Source organism: Martes martes, assembly GCF_963455335.1.
Source record: "Martes martes genome assembly, chromosome: 1".
Classification (NCBI taxonomy): domain Eukaryota; kingdom Metazoa; phylum Chordata; class Mammalia; order Carnivora; family Mustelidae; genus Martes; species Martes martes.
Genome location: NC_137888.1, coordinates 999,446 through 1,015,298, shown reverse-complemented (window position 1 = coordinate 1,015,298; position 15,853 = coordinate 999,446). Strand labels below are relative to the sequence as shown.

The window sequence follows — 15,853 nt, the reverse complement described above, 5'->3', positions numbered from 1 at the left end:
CATCCAGCCAACACGAGGGGCCTTTGGGAAGCACCCACTCGGCCCTGAGTAGCCGGGCCCTGGTCTGGGGCTGACGGCGCGGCGTCTCGCAGGCCCCAGAAGAGCGTGTGGCACGGCTCAGACCCCAGCGGGCGCCGGCTGACCGACAGCTACTGTGAGACGTGGCGGACAGAGGCTGCGGGCGTCACGGGCCGAGCGTCCTCCCTGCTGGCAGGCCGGCTGCTGGGGCAGAAGGCCGCGAGCTGCCACCACGCCTTCATCGTGCTCTGCATCGAGAACAGCTTCATGACCTCCTCCTCCAAGTAGGGGCTCCGCCGGCTCGGACGGACGGGACAGACGGGCAGCCCGACAGCCCGCTGGGAGGCCAGGAGGTGGGAGAAGCGCCATGCAGGAGCACCCCTCCCCCCCAGGGTGGGGACCCGGCTGGGACACTTTCTTGTACGGCTCACGTGTAATGTAACCCTCAAGAAATAAAAGGAAGCCAAAGAGTGTATTTTTTAAAAAGTTTAAAACAAAGCCTGGTGCCAGGACTCTCGCGCCCACCCCTCCTCACGCAGGGCCCTGTCCCCGGCAAGGGGACTCACTATGGGGGGGAGGGGCGGGGTGCACGCCCCTGGGGCCCTCCGTGGCCCCCGCAGTGCTGACTCGGCTCCCAGGGGCCTCCCTCCCTCTCTGGGCCGCCCCAGGGGCTGCGGCGCTGTAACAGGCCCTCCCTCCCCAGCTGAGCGGCCACTGACGGGAGGGTTCTCTGGGCCGGGAGTCCCCGGGCCAGAGCCCTGCGTCATGTGCTCAGTGACCAGAGGGGGGCACAGCCCCTTCCCCCGCGTCCTCTGCCCCCGCCCCACAGGGTTCACGGGGCACGTACGCATGGATGCCCGACCCTCCCCCCACAGCACCCAGAGGTGCTGGTCCAGACCCCGTGAGCCGTGGGAAGGGCTGCGCTCAGCTGGGGGACCGAGCGGCCTGGGGTAGGGGACGGGCCGGGGGCCCTCCTTGGCCTCCTGACCACCTCCTTCCACCCCTGCCCCCGCTAGGCTAGGAGAGAACCAGGAGCCCCCACGCTTGGGGCTTGTGGTCTAATCCCCTTCAGGGGAGCAGACAGTCTTGCATCTTGGAAGGGACACAACGGGCTGAGAGACCCTGAGGGGGCGCCCTCCGGGCGGGTCCCCTCGCGGCTGCAGGACCTCGACAGCGTGGTGCGCCGAGCCGACCGCACTGGCCTGCTCATCGTCAGCCTCGGGGTGAGTGCGGCGGCCCTGGGGGCCCCCACGCTGCCCGCAGCCGCTGCTGAGGTAGGTCAGTTTGAACCCACTTTGGGGACGGGCAGGCCACTGGAGGCCTGGGGAGAAGCGGGGTCTGGGGGCAGCGACCCCACGTCCACCTGACAGGGGCCTGCTGGTCAATGTCCAGCTTCCCCCACAGGACAAAAGAGCCCCCCGAGGTTTCTCGTTCAGGTAATTTTTTTAAAAAAGGAAGAGCACTCCGGCAAGTACCCGGGAAACTGAGCTGCAGCCGCGGAGGTCCGGGCCCCCAGCCTCGCGCTGCGGGGCCCGAGTCCCCATCCCAGGCAAGGGTCCCCAGGGACAAGCAGCGCCTGCCTCCCAGGTTGGGGGGTGACGATGAGGAGGCACGTGAACCCCACTGCCCACCGCATGTGGGCAGGGACAGGCCAGTCCCCAGCGTCCCAGCAGCTGCCTGAGTGTCCCCAGCAGGCGAGGGGACAGGACCAGAGTGCCAAGCAGGGCGGAGGGGCACCACCCTCGGGCCACAGCCAGACAAGCCACGGCCCCTCCTGAGGCAGGTAGCCCCCGGGCGCAGGGCACAGGGAGGTGCCGTGGAGGGTCCCCGCCGGTCACTGGTTCCACAGTCTGAACCCTGGAATGTAGCTGAGGCCGGACACCTGGATCGCTGACACCGAGGGGCGGGGACGTGGACGGGGCATCTGTCCCAAAACGCCAAGGCCCCAGGACGTGGAGGATGCTGGCGGTGGCCTCTAGGGTCGGAGGTCAGGCTTTGGCCTCGGGCTGCTGGCTCTGCTCCTGGGCGGCCAGCGGCTGCATGGCCTTCTCCTCCGCGGGGCTCAGCTCCGGGGGCTGGGGCGCGCGGCGGCCGTCCCGGAAATGCCGCACGACCACCACCAAGGCCCCCAAGAGGTAGACGCCAAACAGCACCAGGAAGTACACGAAGTAGATGAAAAACTGCGGCAGAGAGAGGGGAAGGGTTGGGGTGGGAGGGGTGAACTCAGCCCCGCAGAGGGGCAGGAGCAGGGCACAGCGGGGCGGGGACCCTGCAGTCCTCCCCGGCTCTCCCTCCTCCTGCGGAGGCCATGGGAGCACTGCAGGGGGCAGGGACGGGTGCCGTCCCACGGGGTGCAAGCCCGCTCTCTGCTCCCCTCCAGGCCACAGTCCAGCACGGCCCTGGGGTCTCCCGCCACTTTCCCACAGAACCCTGCACACGTCCTTTACGGTGAGGCCTCTGTGATCACCCAAGGCACTCTGCTCACTTTGGGACAATATGTGCTTCCCTCTGTGGGTCAAGTTTCCACGGCGGCCGAGGGCTCAAGGACATCTGTGTGTGCAGAGCCCGGTCGAGAACACGCAGCCCGAGGCACCAGAGGCCCAGCTGCACGGCCCCGAGACCCGGGCAGAGACCCAGGCATTCCCGAGCACAAGGCCGGTTCCCGCCTGGGGGACAGGTGCAGCCGCACACGTCCCAGCTGCTCTAGCGACCGCCAGGCCAGACAGTGCTGGACGGTCTCCGCATCCCCGGGCCAGACCAGGCACGAGTCCCACCCGAGGCCGTGGCGCTCCACTCCCCACACGCCACCCTCCGATGCCTTCAGGAAAGCTCATCCTCACACCGACCCTGGGAACTGAGCCCTCAAGGACGTTGCTTCCGGGGGTTGATGCTCAGTGTCCCCTGCTCCTGCCCCGACTACGGCTAGAAGCCTGGACGCCACACGCAGAACACACACGAGCGTGGGACTCCGGGTGGTGGAGGGCGGTTCACCAGTCGGGCCGCTGCAGCCGAGGACGCAGACACGTGTCCCCTGAGCTTTTTTAACTTTGCACTGGGTTTATTTTTAGATCTGAAGAAACCAGCAATCCAGAAAAGCCAGTTGATAAAGGAAAAATACCCCAACAAAAACTGTTCTTTGTAGCCAAAGGACAAGGAGAGGGGCACCCAGGACAGGGACCTGACAGAGGGGAGCCCCTGGCTACAGCAGGACCCACCCTCACCGCCCAGACTCTAACCAGGTGGTGGTGGTCAAGGCATGGCAGGGAGCTGGAAAGTTCACCCCAGCAGAGACCACACAGAAAGCCCAGACTTTCACTCTCCCCAAGCTGTAACAGGCCCCAACTCCCTGCGCGCAGAGTGAGAACTCTCAGCGTCACCCAGCGGCAGCAAGAACACCCCAACCCTGACGTGTCCCCTGAGGCCACGTGGGAAGCCATACAAGGCCCCCATGCACCTCCTAAGTGCGGGAGGCGGGAGGCCAGGTGGGGAGCCGGAACTCCCATCCCCACCCAGCAGTAAGGAGGTCCCCATCCACCCCTAGGTCAGGAGGGCTGTTGGGGAGCCTGTTTCCTGGCTGTGACAAGCCCTTGTTCCCAACTTCGTCTGTGAGAGCAACGCCGGGAGAAGCCAGTTACACTGGAGGGTTTCGGTAAGATCCAGATCTCATAACGTAATATCCAAAATGCCCAGTTTTCAGTCACTCACCCAGCAGACTTAGAACCACAAAGGCCTCTGACTGAGTAAATACAGTCAACAGACAAGGACGCTGAGACGACGCGGACAGTAATGTCATCAGAGAAAGACTTTAAAGCAGCCAAGATGAAAACGCTCCAACAAGCAGGGACACGGCAGGAACGGGCAGAAACATTCAAGAAAAGACAGAACTAAAGATGCCATAACCAAACTAAAAACTCAAAGAATGGCATCTGCAGCAGAGCAGACGGGACAGAGAAAACACTCCGTGAACAGGAGTGGGGCGACAGAAGTCACCACCTCTGAGCAGCGAGAAAACAGACCAAAGAGTCACGAGCAGATCTCAGTCCCTTTACGACAAAAGACACGACGCTGTGTCATGAGAATCCCACAAGAGGAAAGAGGACGGGGCTGGCGAAGTACTTGACGAAATTATGGCTGACGACTCCCCAGAGCTGGTAAGAGACATAAACCTACAGATCTGAGACACTGAGGGAACCACGAACAGGACAGACCCAAAGAAAACCAGACCGTATTTAAACTTCTGAAAATGAAAGGCAAAGAAAAAGTACAAACTCATGAAAGCAGCCAGAAAAAAAGTGACACTTTAAGGGGAAAACAGTGGATTTTTCATCAGAAGCCATGAAAACCACAAGGAAGGGAACACATTTTCAAAGTTAAAAGAAAAAGCTATCAACGTAGAGGCCTACATCCAGTAACAATCTTTAGAAATGAAATCAAGACGCTCCTGGAAGAAGGAAAAACTAAGAGAGACGTCTGTCAATCTACCCAAAAAGAATGGCTTAAAGGAGGTGCTCTAAACAGAAATCATAAAGAACCCTGAACCAACAGGAAAGAGAAAGAACACAGTGAGCCAAATCACAGGTAAACAGAAGATTTTCCTTCTCCTCTAGAATCTTCTAAATGTTGGACAGTTAAAGCAGAAGTCAGAACCCGGTCTCATGTCGCTGTACTGGTACACGGAGGAAACAGTCAAGACACTGCACTATTAACAGTGGGAGACAGAATGACACGGTAGGAGGCAAGATTTCTATACTTCACTCAAACTGCTCATTTAACCCAAAAGCCACCATCAAAAAAGCCGTACTAAGAGATATACTGAAAAAACACAAGAGATAAACCAAAATGAAATTCTAAAGAAGGTGCAAACAATCCACAGGAAGGCACAGAAAATAAAAAGCAGAGAGAAGAACAGAAAAACGGTACGGCAGCAGCAACTCTAGCACTTCAATGTAACACTAACTGTAAATGGTCTAAACTGGCCACTTACTAAAGCAGGATAGATGAAAGAACACGACTCAACCGTCTGCGTCTGCAGGACACTCATTTCAAATACAACGATATAGTCGGGTAACAGGTAAAGGGGCAGAAAAGAATGTATCGTGCAAACATTAGTTATAGGAAAATGGGTGATGTTGCTGGCAGGCAGAGTAGACTTCAGAGAAAAGAAATGACCAGAGGCAGAGAAGGACATTCCATTCCATAATGGTCAAAGCTCAATCCATCGAGACACACGGCCATTCCCAAGGCACATGCAACGAAGAGATGAGCTACGGGCGTGCAGCGAAAACGTGACGGAACCAAAAGGACAGACAGCCAAGCCCACAGCTGAGGACGGAGATGCCGACACCCCTCTCTCAACAACGGAACAAGACGAAAGTCACAAGGATGGAGAACAAGTCGACATCATCACCAACAGGACCTGAGAGGAACCTATAAAATGCTCTATCCGACAAGAGCCGAAATCACACCCTTCCGAGGGTCCACAGAACACCTAACAAGACAGACCACATCCTGGGCCATTAAACAAACCTCAGTCCACTAAAAAGACAGACAGACTGTATTCTCTGATCACAAAATAGAATGAAAACAGAAATCAGCAACAAAGAGATACAGGAAAATCTCCAAACACCTGGAAACTAAACAAAACTCTTTGAAATAATTATAGGTCAGAGAAAGTCTCAAGAGTGATCAGAAAATACACTGGAATGGACAAAAATGAAAATGCAACACACCAATGTGCGGGTGCGGCCACAGCAGTACCAGGAGGGAAACGCATAGCACTGAAAACTCAAAACACCACAAAGGAAGTTCCATCATTAATCGAAGCTCTCGTCTCATGAACCTAGAAAAACATGAACAACATAAATATAAAGCAAGTAGAAGGAAATGATAAAGAGAAAGTTCGAGGGGCACCTGGGTGGCTCAGTGGGTTAAAGCCTCTGCTTTCAGCTCAGGTCGTGATCCCAGGGTCGTGGGATCGAGCCCCGCATCGGGCTCTCTGCTCAGCGGGGAGCCTGCTTCCCCCTCTCTCTCCGCCTGCCTCTCTGCCTACTTGTGATCTCTGTCTGTGAAATAAATTAAAAAAAAAAAGAGAGAGAGAGAGAAAGTTCGAACCAGCTTCAGGAAGGCAAGGCTAGGAAATTAAAAGCACAGGGAAACAACCCCCCGGAACCAATAAATGGCCTCAGTGAGACTGTGAAAGACCAGCGTTTGAGCTCCGACCTTATTTCTGGGTATTCGCGACACACAGATGCTGCTACGAACTGAACTGTGTCCTGCCCAAAGTTCACCTGTGAGAGCCTCACTCCCGGTGCGACTGTATCTGGGACAAGGCCTTCAAGGAGGTGATTAAGGTCAGAGAGGGTCCTAGCTGTGGGCCCTTTTCCAACAGGGCTGGTGTCCTGAGAAGGAGAGACACACAGATGTGCACACAAGGCCACATGAGGACACGGAAGGCGACGTCCACGCGTCAGTGGGCCGCTCAGGAGGGGCCGGCCCTGCTCACACCTCGGTCTCGGACTTCTGGATTCCAGGACTGCGAGAAATAAAGTCTGTGTGAGCCGCCGCCCTCTGGTGTTCTGATACGGCAGCCCTGGCAGCACATGCAGATGCTAAAATTAAAAATACAGTATCATTCACGACTGCTGAGAAAAACAACGAAATACTCAGGTAGAAATCTACAACAGCAGGTACAATATATGCTGAGAAGCACCAGTGCTGAAAGGAACCCAGAAAGTTCTAACTAAACGGAGAATGCACCCGCCCACAGACGGCAGACTCGACAGAGCAGAGGTTTTCCGTCTCCCAGAAACGACTCAGCGCGACATTCGCGAGACCAGCCAGGACTTCGGCAGGTCGACGAAACGACTCCAAAATTTACACGGAAAGGCAAAGACGCTGTAACAGCTAAAACAATTCTGAAGAAACATTTCAAAGCTGGAGGAATCGGTCTGCCCCGTTTCGGAACGTCCCATGCGGCCGGAGAGCGGGAGGCTGCGGGGGGAGGGCGGGAGCAGAGCACAGGGACACACGGAGAAGCCACAAGCAGACTCGCACAGACACGCTGGATCCTGACCCGGGCGCGGAGAAGAGCGTCTCTTCGACGAGAGCCGCGGCGCGGCGGGACGTGCGCGGACGAGCCGCCTTGCCGGAAACCTCACACCCCACACAAACGTGACTCAGGCCGGCTCACAGACTTGCACGCACAACTACAGAACGTTGTTCCCTTTGCTTTTTGTATTTTGTTGTTTAGAAGGGGGGTGGGGGAGGGGGAAGGGAGAGACAATCTTAAGCAGACCCCACACCCCGCGCAGAGCCCAAGGCGGGACTCGAGCTCACGACGCTGAGAACGTGACCGGAGCGAAACCAAGAGTTGGACGCTTAACCGACTGAGCCGCCCAGGTGCCCCACTTACGTCTTTCTTCTTCACGCTGACGTATGTGTTTTACTACTCTCTACAGCCCACGCGGGACTCACGTTCACAACCCCCAGGTCAAGAGTTCGAATGCTCTTCTGACCGGGCCGGTCTTTAAAACTTTAAAAAAGGTACCGGGGGAAACTTCCAGAGCCCAGGTTATGCCAAAAGTTCTTACACTTGGCACCAAAACTCAGATTCATAACGGGAGAAACAGATGAATCAGACCTCGCCAAAACGAGGACGTTCTGCTCTGCAAAACCCTGTCAGGAGAGAAAGACGAGCCACACGAGCTCACACGAGGGCACGTGTGAACCAGACACGGCCGACCTCGAGAACGCAGGGCTTAGAGGCGCCGCATGTAACGTCCGACTGACCGCTGGTCACGTGCCGTTGACTGGCAGCTCTACCAGTGACATGGCCGACACCGTGTGCCCCGGATCACGCTCCCACAATACGGTCAGCTGCAGACAGTGCTACGGAAAATCGTCAAGAAAACACACCTGTCGCGAGCACCATGTCCGCTGAATAAGTCTACATCGACGTGGACCTACATAGTCCACACCGTGGTACTTGAGGGTCCGGTGTAAATCCCCCAAAGGACTAGTTCCTCCAACAGACAGACAACACCCCAACCCCAAGAGTGAAAACAAGCCCCCCCCAGGTGGGAAAGCAGCAACAGAGCAGAGGACAGTCTCGCCAGACGACGTGCAGGGGGCGCACGAGGGCAGAGCCCGGCTTGCAACATCGGGGACACGCGATCGGAACCACAAACAGGCACCACCCCAGCCAGTCAGATGCTCAGCAAAAAACAGGGATGACCCCGGAAGGATTTGGGGGCACTGGCTCTCCCGGTCGCCCCGTACGTGTCGGCAGGAAGGCAAAGCAGAGCAGCCCCCAGGAGTCGGCCACGGCTCTGCCACGCACGCACGCCGACAAGCCACGGCCTGTGCTCAGTGCTCAAGGCTCCTGTGTCCACAGCAGCCAACAACCGGGAACAGGCCAGAGTCCTTTACGGGGACCAAGCACACACGCCGTGTCCACCACCAGTGGAGGGCAGCGACAGATGGACGGACACACACACACACACGGGGACCCATGTGGATCCCGGGGGTTGGGGCGGGCTGAGCGAGAAAGCCCGACCCACAGGTGACAGACCACGATTCCGCCTAAGTGACAACTCTTGAAAGACGATACAGAAACGGTGGAGGGACTGTGGGGTTGGGGTCAGGGGTGTGGCCAGGAACGGCCACTGCAGGGCCCTGAAGGGCAGGCGCGTTCTCGCCCTCGCCTGTGTCAGGTCAGTCCCCCAGAGGGACGCCGCCCCGCAGGGCGTGTCCGGCGGAGACAGTGGGAACAGGCACGTGGGTCTGCGCTACCTCTCACGCTGCATCGGAACGTACGGTTACCCAAACATAAAGTCTAAGTTAAAAAACAAGCAAACCCAGGCCTGCTGTGCCCCGGGTCCCACGAGTCTCCATCCAGCCTGAACGCCGACTCCCTCTCAACACCAAGAGTCGATGAAGGTGAGCCTCCCCCCAGCGGAGCCCGGAGGCTGGCGGGGGCCCCGGCACTCACCGCAACTCCAGGCAGCACGGCCGACCTCGGACCCCGCAGAGCCACCCCCGCGGGAGACAGTCACCGGGGACAGGCCCAGGCGCGAGGTTCACGGACTCTCCTGCAGGAAACCAGCCCCCCCCGCCGCGCGGCTGAGGAGACACTGAGAAACCGTCATCAGCCCGAAGCCTGGCGTTTCTGCGGCGGCCGCTCGTTCAGAGCAACCCCGCCCAGCTTCCTCCTTTTTCTGCACAAAACGTCCCTCTTCTGGATGGGTCAGGCCCGCCTGTGGTTTTGCTGTGGCTTGTCCTGAATTGTGATGCTTTGTTGCTCCCAAACGTGCCCATGTTTGCTGTTTCATTTTACGGTGAAGAGCTCCCGGGGTGACATGAAGGGACACACCGGCCGCGAACAGCGGGAGTGAGCAGGGGTTTCCCTGCGGCTCCCGTCAGCATTTCTGATCACGAACTTACGGCCCCACGTCTACATTTATTTTTTTAACTGGGAAATGAGACCAGCCAGAGAAAATCCCATGTATTTTTCTCTGCTCTTGACCCGACACGGCCGGGAGCTACTACATGGGAAGGCCCAGCCCCTGGGGAAGAACCCCCGGCCCCTCGTGGGCCCCAGGCCACGGCCCGGCTTCCGGGCACACTGCCCCTGGTCCCCCAGGCTGAGCAGGGCCATCAACAGGGGTAGCGACCTGAGGTCGGGGCTGCCGTATGGCTGGGTCCACTGAGCCCTCCGGGAACCGAGATGGACCTCCGTCCGGCCACACTAACAACCCCGCTGCCCAGAGGCGACCCGCTGGGGGCTCCTCCCAGGTGCTGCTGCCAGTCCAGACTCCGTGGAAAGTCCAGGGCCGAGGGTGCTCCCCTGCAAAGGCTGTTGCTTCCAGGGGAGGTCCCCCAGCTGCCCATCCCCGGGCACAGGGCACAGCCCCCCAGGCCCCGCTGACCCCGCAGGTGCATCCGCACTTGTCCCCAGTGGGGGGCTCTGCCCACCCTGCTTGGGCGGGACGGTCCCAGTGCTCAACCTAGAGGCCCCCCAGAAGCCTGCAGACACGGGCAAGTGGTTCAGATCTCCTACTCCCCAAGGGCACATCCAAACCCCACAGGCCCGTCTCTAAATGAGAAGGTCTGTCCTGCCCAGCACCTCCTTCCAGTCAGCTCTGCGGTCACCGAGGCTGTGCCCACTCAGCCCCCTCAGATGGAGATTGGGACTTCCCTGTGGAGCCCACCAAGCGCAGGGTGTCCGGGCTCCAGGCAGATGGAGGCCACAAGCCCCCGTGGCTGATGGCATGGCCCAGGGGCCCGGTTACCATCTTGCGGCTCATTCCAGCTGGCCCAGACAGGTCCTGCCTTGGCTGAGACCACCGGGAGTCACACATGTGAGTGTTGCCCAACCTCCCGGGAACAAGAGCTCTCCAGCTCCTCTCAGAAGCACCAAGAACCTGCTCAGGGTTGGGCGAGGGAAGGGGCTGGAGAGGGGCCAGCAGGCACCAACATCACGTCCCCCACATATGTCACACGTATGGTAGACAGACAGCTGGCCCGTGAGCCAGTGCCTGGGTCTGACAGGCACCGACAAGGGCAGAGCTCTCAAATGAGGGCAGTGAGCTGGGACCACACAAGGAAAGGGCTCACGGCCAGGCCTCCACCCTTCCTGGGACACCAGCTGGCATGGGGGACGATGGGGGCTGGTCAGAGCTCCTCCAAAAAGGACAGAGAGCACCTGGGCTGGCCGCAGAGGTCGGAGGGCATCCAGCCGCCCCTCCCCTCCCTGCTCTGCTCCAGTCTGGGCATCTGGCCGGAAACGCCCTCCACACAACCCCTGCACACAACCCCTCCGCCCCCAACAGTAGACCGACAGCCCCAGGCCCGTGGGGTGGGAGATGCTGCTGCCCAGACACCCGCGTCCCCCGGGCAGCGAGGCTGAAGTGGGCTCACCTGTGAGTGGACTGGGAGGCCCAGACCCCGCTTGTCAGAGACAATGAGAGTGATGATGGTCTTGAGGACGGTGGCAAGGAATGTATTCACTCCGAAAACCAGCGCACAGAGCTCTTTAGAGAGAGAAGATGCAATCTGAAAACTGAACGGGAAAGCGGCCGAAGTCAGACTCCGGGGGAATGAGAGGTGCCCACAGTTCGAAGGGACTCGGCAAGTCCAGCCGGCAGCTGTCCACCCCCCCGTGCCCGGGCACGAGACCCGGCTCCGTGAATCCGAGACCGAGGACAAGTGTGCCCCCAGGAGGGTGTTCGAAACGTCTCCCAGTAATGCTGGGGCAGAGACGGTCATCCTCGTGAGAACGGGCGGAGCATCTCGGGGAGGGCTCTGGAAGCGCGGCCGTTCGCTGCTGAAGACGTGGTAAGTTAGGGACACGACAGTAACGCGAACACGGAAAGCAGGAGAACGAACGTGCGTTCACCTCCCGATCGGCTGCAGAAAAACCTCCAGAAACAAGTGACTGGACAGGAGACGCTCTACAGCTCTGAAAAGCGAAGACGCAGACACACCCGAGAAGCCTTCCGAGAGGATGACAGAGAGCGAGCGGCGCCACTGCGCTGGGTTGGGGGCGGGTGCGCGACAGACCCGCCGGGCCCAGACGAGCAGCAGCGTGAGAGCGCGCGGAGCGAGAGAAAGAGCGCGTCAGGCGGAGGTCTGGGGGGGGCCCGCGCTGGGCCAGGTGCCCACCACAGCAGACGCCACGCCACACTCCGCGACCCCCACGGCCTCCGTGAACCCAAGCGGGAACAAATGGAGCCGTGCCAGCGGCGCGAGGCTCCCACCGTACTCGGTCGGCGCAAGCGCAACAGAGAACCCAGCAAAAGAGGCCAGAAACGAACAGGCCACTGACACCAGGGAGGAGCCGGCCACACCGTCCCTACGGGAAGGCCATCGGGCCCGCACGCCCGCAGGCCCACCACATGCTTGCCCGTTTTCTGCCGACACCTTTCCAAAGCCCGTGCCCTGCCTGGCCAGCCCCCTCCTGGGACCCCTCTGCGGCCACCATCCCGACGCAGAGAAAGGAACGCGTCACACCCGCGATGACCAGCTTGGCCCACAAGTAGGCAAGAGGGTGCCGACCTCATTCAGGGCTGACACAGGAAAACACCGTGCGCACCACCCCTGCCAACTGGGGTCCAGGTACTCGGCACCGGCAAGAGCCCGAGGACGTCGGTGGACGTGGGCAGCCGGGCGGGCAGGGCTGGAGGCCGAGGGCCAAGCTCCGAGCCACATCAGGCCCGACGCCCGAGTGCCAGCAGCCAGGCCTCGGGTAGGAGGAGGCGGCGGCACCCGCTCTCTCCCCCATGCCTACCTGTGCCAGACCTGACCTCTCCTGCGGTTTCTACAACCGGCAAAGGCCTTCCAGCAGCAGAGATGAAGAAGTGGATGGCAGTGCGAGACGACCTAGGGCCCTTTCCAAGTGGGAGCGTGCCAAGGAGATGCTTCCGGGACATCTGCCCGCTGAGGGGGAGCTGTGCCGGGAAGCAGGGGAGACTGGGGCCTGGCCACGGGAGCGCAGAGTCGGCGGCCCCACCGTGCCAGGAGCTGGGGATGCTACCTGAGCTCAAGAACCCGTGGGGACAGATGTTCTAACTCGGGGTGACCAGGAGGGTCCCCCACCCTGCCCTGAGGAGTGAGGCCCGGCAGGGAACCGGGGTCAAGAGAAGGGCAGCTGGTAACAGAGCCAGACCCACCCGCTGGGTGCAAGCCACACGTGTGATGTGGGTGTGTGGCACCAGCTCCGTGAAAGGCTCAGTTCACGCATACCGAGGGTCTCAGCAGCAAGCAGGATGCGGGATGGAGAAGGGCTTGGAAGGCAGAAGTGGGCCGAAGGGCAGCTCTGGGGACACCCCTGGGCAGACAGAGGGGAGTCCCCAGGGGTGTGAGAAATGCTAGGGCCCCAGGAGAGCCCTGGACGGAGGGCGAGCGGGGCCACCTGGTCACTCCCTGGCTGTGTGTCACCGCCCTGTGGTGGGAGGGGACAGGAAAGGCCTTGTGCACCACAGATGGGCCACAGCAGGACTTGGGGCCTCCAAAACAGGGAAGGGAGCTGGGAAGAACGGCTTCACAACGGCTGGGGGCCGTGGCCAGCACGTAGCCTCCGTGGAAGCAACAGAGGGGACAGCACGGGGACCAGGCTCTGCACCAAGCTCAGGGTCACGGAAGCCAAGACAGGCTGTGCTGTGGACAACGGACGACGGGGCCCGACTGAGAAAGCCCAGCTCACTGCTGCCCCCGACATGAGCGAGTGCACACCACGGAGCGAGCTCAGCACTGCCTGCACATGCCCCTTCTGCTCCCCGTGGAACATTCCAGAAAAGACGCCTGTTAATAGACGCAGACGGTCTGTCCACTCCCAGCTGCCCGCCACTGCCCGCTCTGAGCACTGGCACGTCAGTGGCCACCCAGACCGCGTCCTGACAGCCCCGCACTCGGGTCAACTCACGTGGCGATGGGCACCAGGAACTGGTAGGCGCCGCGGAAGAGCACGAAGGCCAGGTAGCACAGCCAGATGCTGCTGGTGCTGTACATGAGGAACACCAGCGCCGCCTGCGCCGCCGTCACGCCCGCGATGACCAGCTTGGCCCACAGCGCCCAGCGGATCTTCACAAAGCCCGCGGAGAAGGAGGTGATGGCACCTGGGGGACAGGACAGGTCACCGCCGCCCCAGGGGGGGGGGGCCGCGGGGTTGTGCGGGGGCGCGGGGGGCAGGGCCGCGGGCCTACCGAGCAGCGTGGACGCGGCGTCCGCGCCGCCGTTGTAGACCGAGGCGCTGTCCGCCGTGGGGTGGACCACGTTCCACAGGATGTGCACGTAGTAGACGATCAGGTAGTAGGCGGCCGAGTTGAAGACCCACCAGAGGGACCAGAGGCGCAGCTGCGGCGAATGCGCGGTGGCCCCCAGCTCGCGGAGCATGCGTGCCGGCGTCCAGTCCCGCCAGGCCCCCCGCGCCTCGGCCGGGTTCATGCGGGCCAGCTCGGAGGCGGCGGCCCCGCGGCGCGCGGCGGCGGCGCGGTTGAAGAAGAGGCTGCGCCGGGGCCGCCGCAGGAAGAGCGCGAGCAGCAGGCTGCAGCACAGGAGGCCGAGCGACGCGTAGTTGAGCGTGGAGAAGGGCACCCCGGCGGCGGAGACGAGCAGCTGGCCCAGCACCGAGCTGGTGAAGACGCCGAGCAGCGCGGCGGAGCGGGAGTAGCCGGCCATGCGCTGGTAGCGCTCCGGCCGCACGAGCGAGAAGATGTAGGAGGAGTAGGCGATGCGCGCGGCCATGGTGACGCCGTAGCACAGCTCCATGAGCTGCATGTGCAGCACCGAGCGGCCGAGCAGCAGCAGCAGCCAGGCCGCCACGAAGCTCGCGCTCTGCAGCACCAGCACCGGCGTGTAGCGCAGGTAGTCGGTCAGCAGGAACATGGGCACCAGCACCGCCAGGTACGAGTAGGACAGCACCGGCGTGATCTCGTTGGTGACCTGGGGGACAGTGGCTCGTGACGCTGAGTGGGGGGAGGGGGCGCGGGGGGGGGCAGGCGACGGTCCCGGGCGAGCCCCTCTGCATCGGAGGGCACCCACCCTGCGGGCCTCCCACAGCTCCCCGGGGCCCAGCCAGCACGTCCTGTGGAAAGCCGGCGCGACCCGCTGATGGTCCCAAATGACACCAAAACGCGTGGCAACCTAGGTTCGTGGGCTTTTAGATGAAAATGTGACCTGGTTTGTCCCCGTCCTTGACAGTGGGACCGATGTATGCCTCAGCCTGGGAGGGGAGGCCTCAGGCAGCAGGTCCCACGGAGCACGGGGAGGGAGAAAGCCGGAAGGAAAAGGGAACAGAAGAGGAGTGGCCACGATAGGGCCTCGCCTCTCTGCAGAGGGACGGCACCCGCTCAGGACGTCCCAGGGCACAGGGACGCTGCAAGGGAAGCCCTGTGCCCAGCCCCACCGGACTCCACCTGGGGGCTCTGGCCATGGCTCCCATCCACCGGGGCAGACCCAGCTGGGCCCTCAGAGATCACGGCCTCCCTGGAGACCCACGGGCTCGGGGCACTAAGCCTGACTCGGGCCCCGGAACCACCCCTGAGCCAGACCCAAGGCCCTACATAAGGAAACCGAGGGACCACATGGAGCCTCGGGTCAGCATGTGGGGCTGTGCTGTGCCCACCACCTACCAGCCTCCGGGCGGCTGGGTGGACCCCGGTGCCTCAGTCTTCACCCACGGCTGTCTGCAGCCCTGCCCACCCAGGGGGGAGCCTCAGGTGGTCCCGGACGAGGGTGGGACAGCATTTCTCGGGTTGTGCCCTGGACCCCAGACTCAGCCCCAGGTGGCCAAGCCTCAGCGACTCTGAGGAAGGCTGCTGGACCCCCTCCCCGACTGAGGCTCCTGCGCCTGGTGGCCTCGTCAACCCACACCCCACAGGAAAGCCGAGGATAACCCTGAAGGTTGTGGTCCCCACAGCACCAAGCACCAAAGGCCTCCAGGAATGCTGAGAGCGAGTGCAGGTCAGTCCCAGGCGAAAGAAGACCCTGCAGTGGGTCACCGAGAGCCACGGGGCCCTGGCTCGAGTCCAGACGTGGGCATGTGAACCAGGACACCCATCAGCGCCGCAGTCACGACGCCCTGCAGTTACGACGGCCAGCTGCAGAGCCCAAGGGGCAGAGACTCCGGAGGACCGACTACCCCTCCTTCCCTTCCCCCCTCTGTCCTCCTCTTCCCCCTCTTGCCCTGCCCCGCATCCTCCATGGGCTCTCCTCGGGCTTGGCAGGCCAACGGGCGGGCAGAGGTGGCTGACCCACGTCACACTTGGAAGGTACTGGGGGAGTGGGCACCCACAAAGTCCCTGGGGTTCGGTGGCATCTGTCAAGTGGCCCAGCACTT

The 15,853-nt window shown here is 61.4% G+C and overlaps 2 protein-coding genes across 12 annotated transcripts in view; one reads left to right on the top strand and one right to left on the bottom strand.

Moving 5' to 3' along the window:
* Positions 1-493, top strand: part of COL18A1 (collagen type XVIII alpha 1 chain) — an 85,211-nt gene extending 84,718 nt beyond the window's left edge. For all 4 annotated transcript variants that reach the window (XM_080819489.1, XM_080819488.1, XM_080819487.1 and 1 more), the window contains one exon: positions 93-493. In XM_080819489.1, the coding sequence (XP_080675615.1) occupies positions 93-306 (214 nt within the window). In that variant the 3' untranslated portion in view covers positions 307-493. The remainder of the gene's footprint in view (positions 1-92) is intronic.
* The window catches only part of SLC19A1 (solute carrier family 19 member 1), a 37,026-nt gene that overhangs the window by 11,867 nt on the left and 9,306 nt on the right, over positions 1-15,853 (bottom strand). For 3 of the 8 annotated variants that reach the window (XM_080819518.1, XM_080819517.1, XM_080819520.1), the window contains exons 3-6: positions 13,719-14,457; positions 13,439-13,631; positions 10,936-11,077; positions 490-2,198 (exon numbers count right to left, since the gene is read on the bottom strand). In XM_080819518.1, coding sequence (XP_080675644.1) covers positions 2,007-2,198; positions 10,936-11,077; positions 13,439-13,631; positions 13,719-14,457 — 1,266 coding nt within the window. In that variant the 3' untranslated portion in view covers positions 490-2,006. Of the gene's footprint in view, positions 1-489; positions 2,199-9,457; positions 10,440-10,935; positions 11,078-13,438; positions 13,632-13,718; positions 14,458-15,853 lie in introns of those variants that run through there. The other 5 variants (XM_080819514.1, XM_080819513.1, XM_080819515.1 and 2 more) reach the window with 3 other exon arrangements.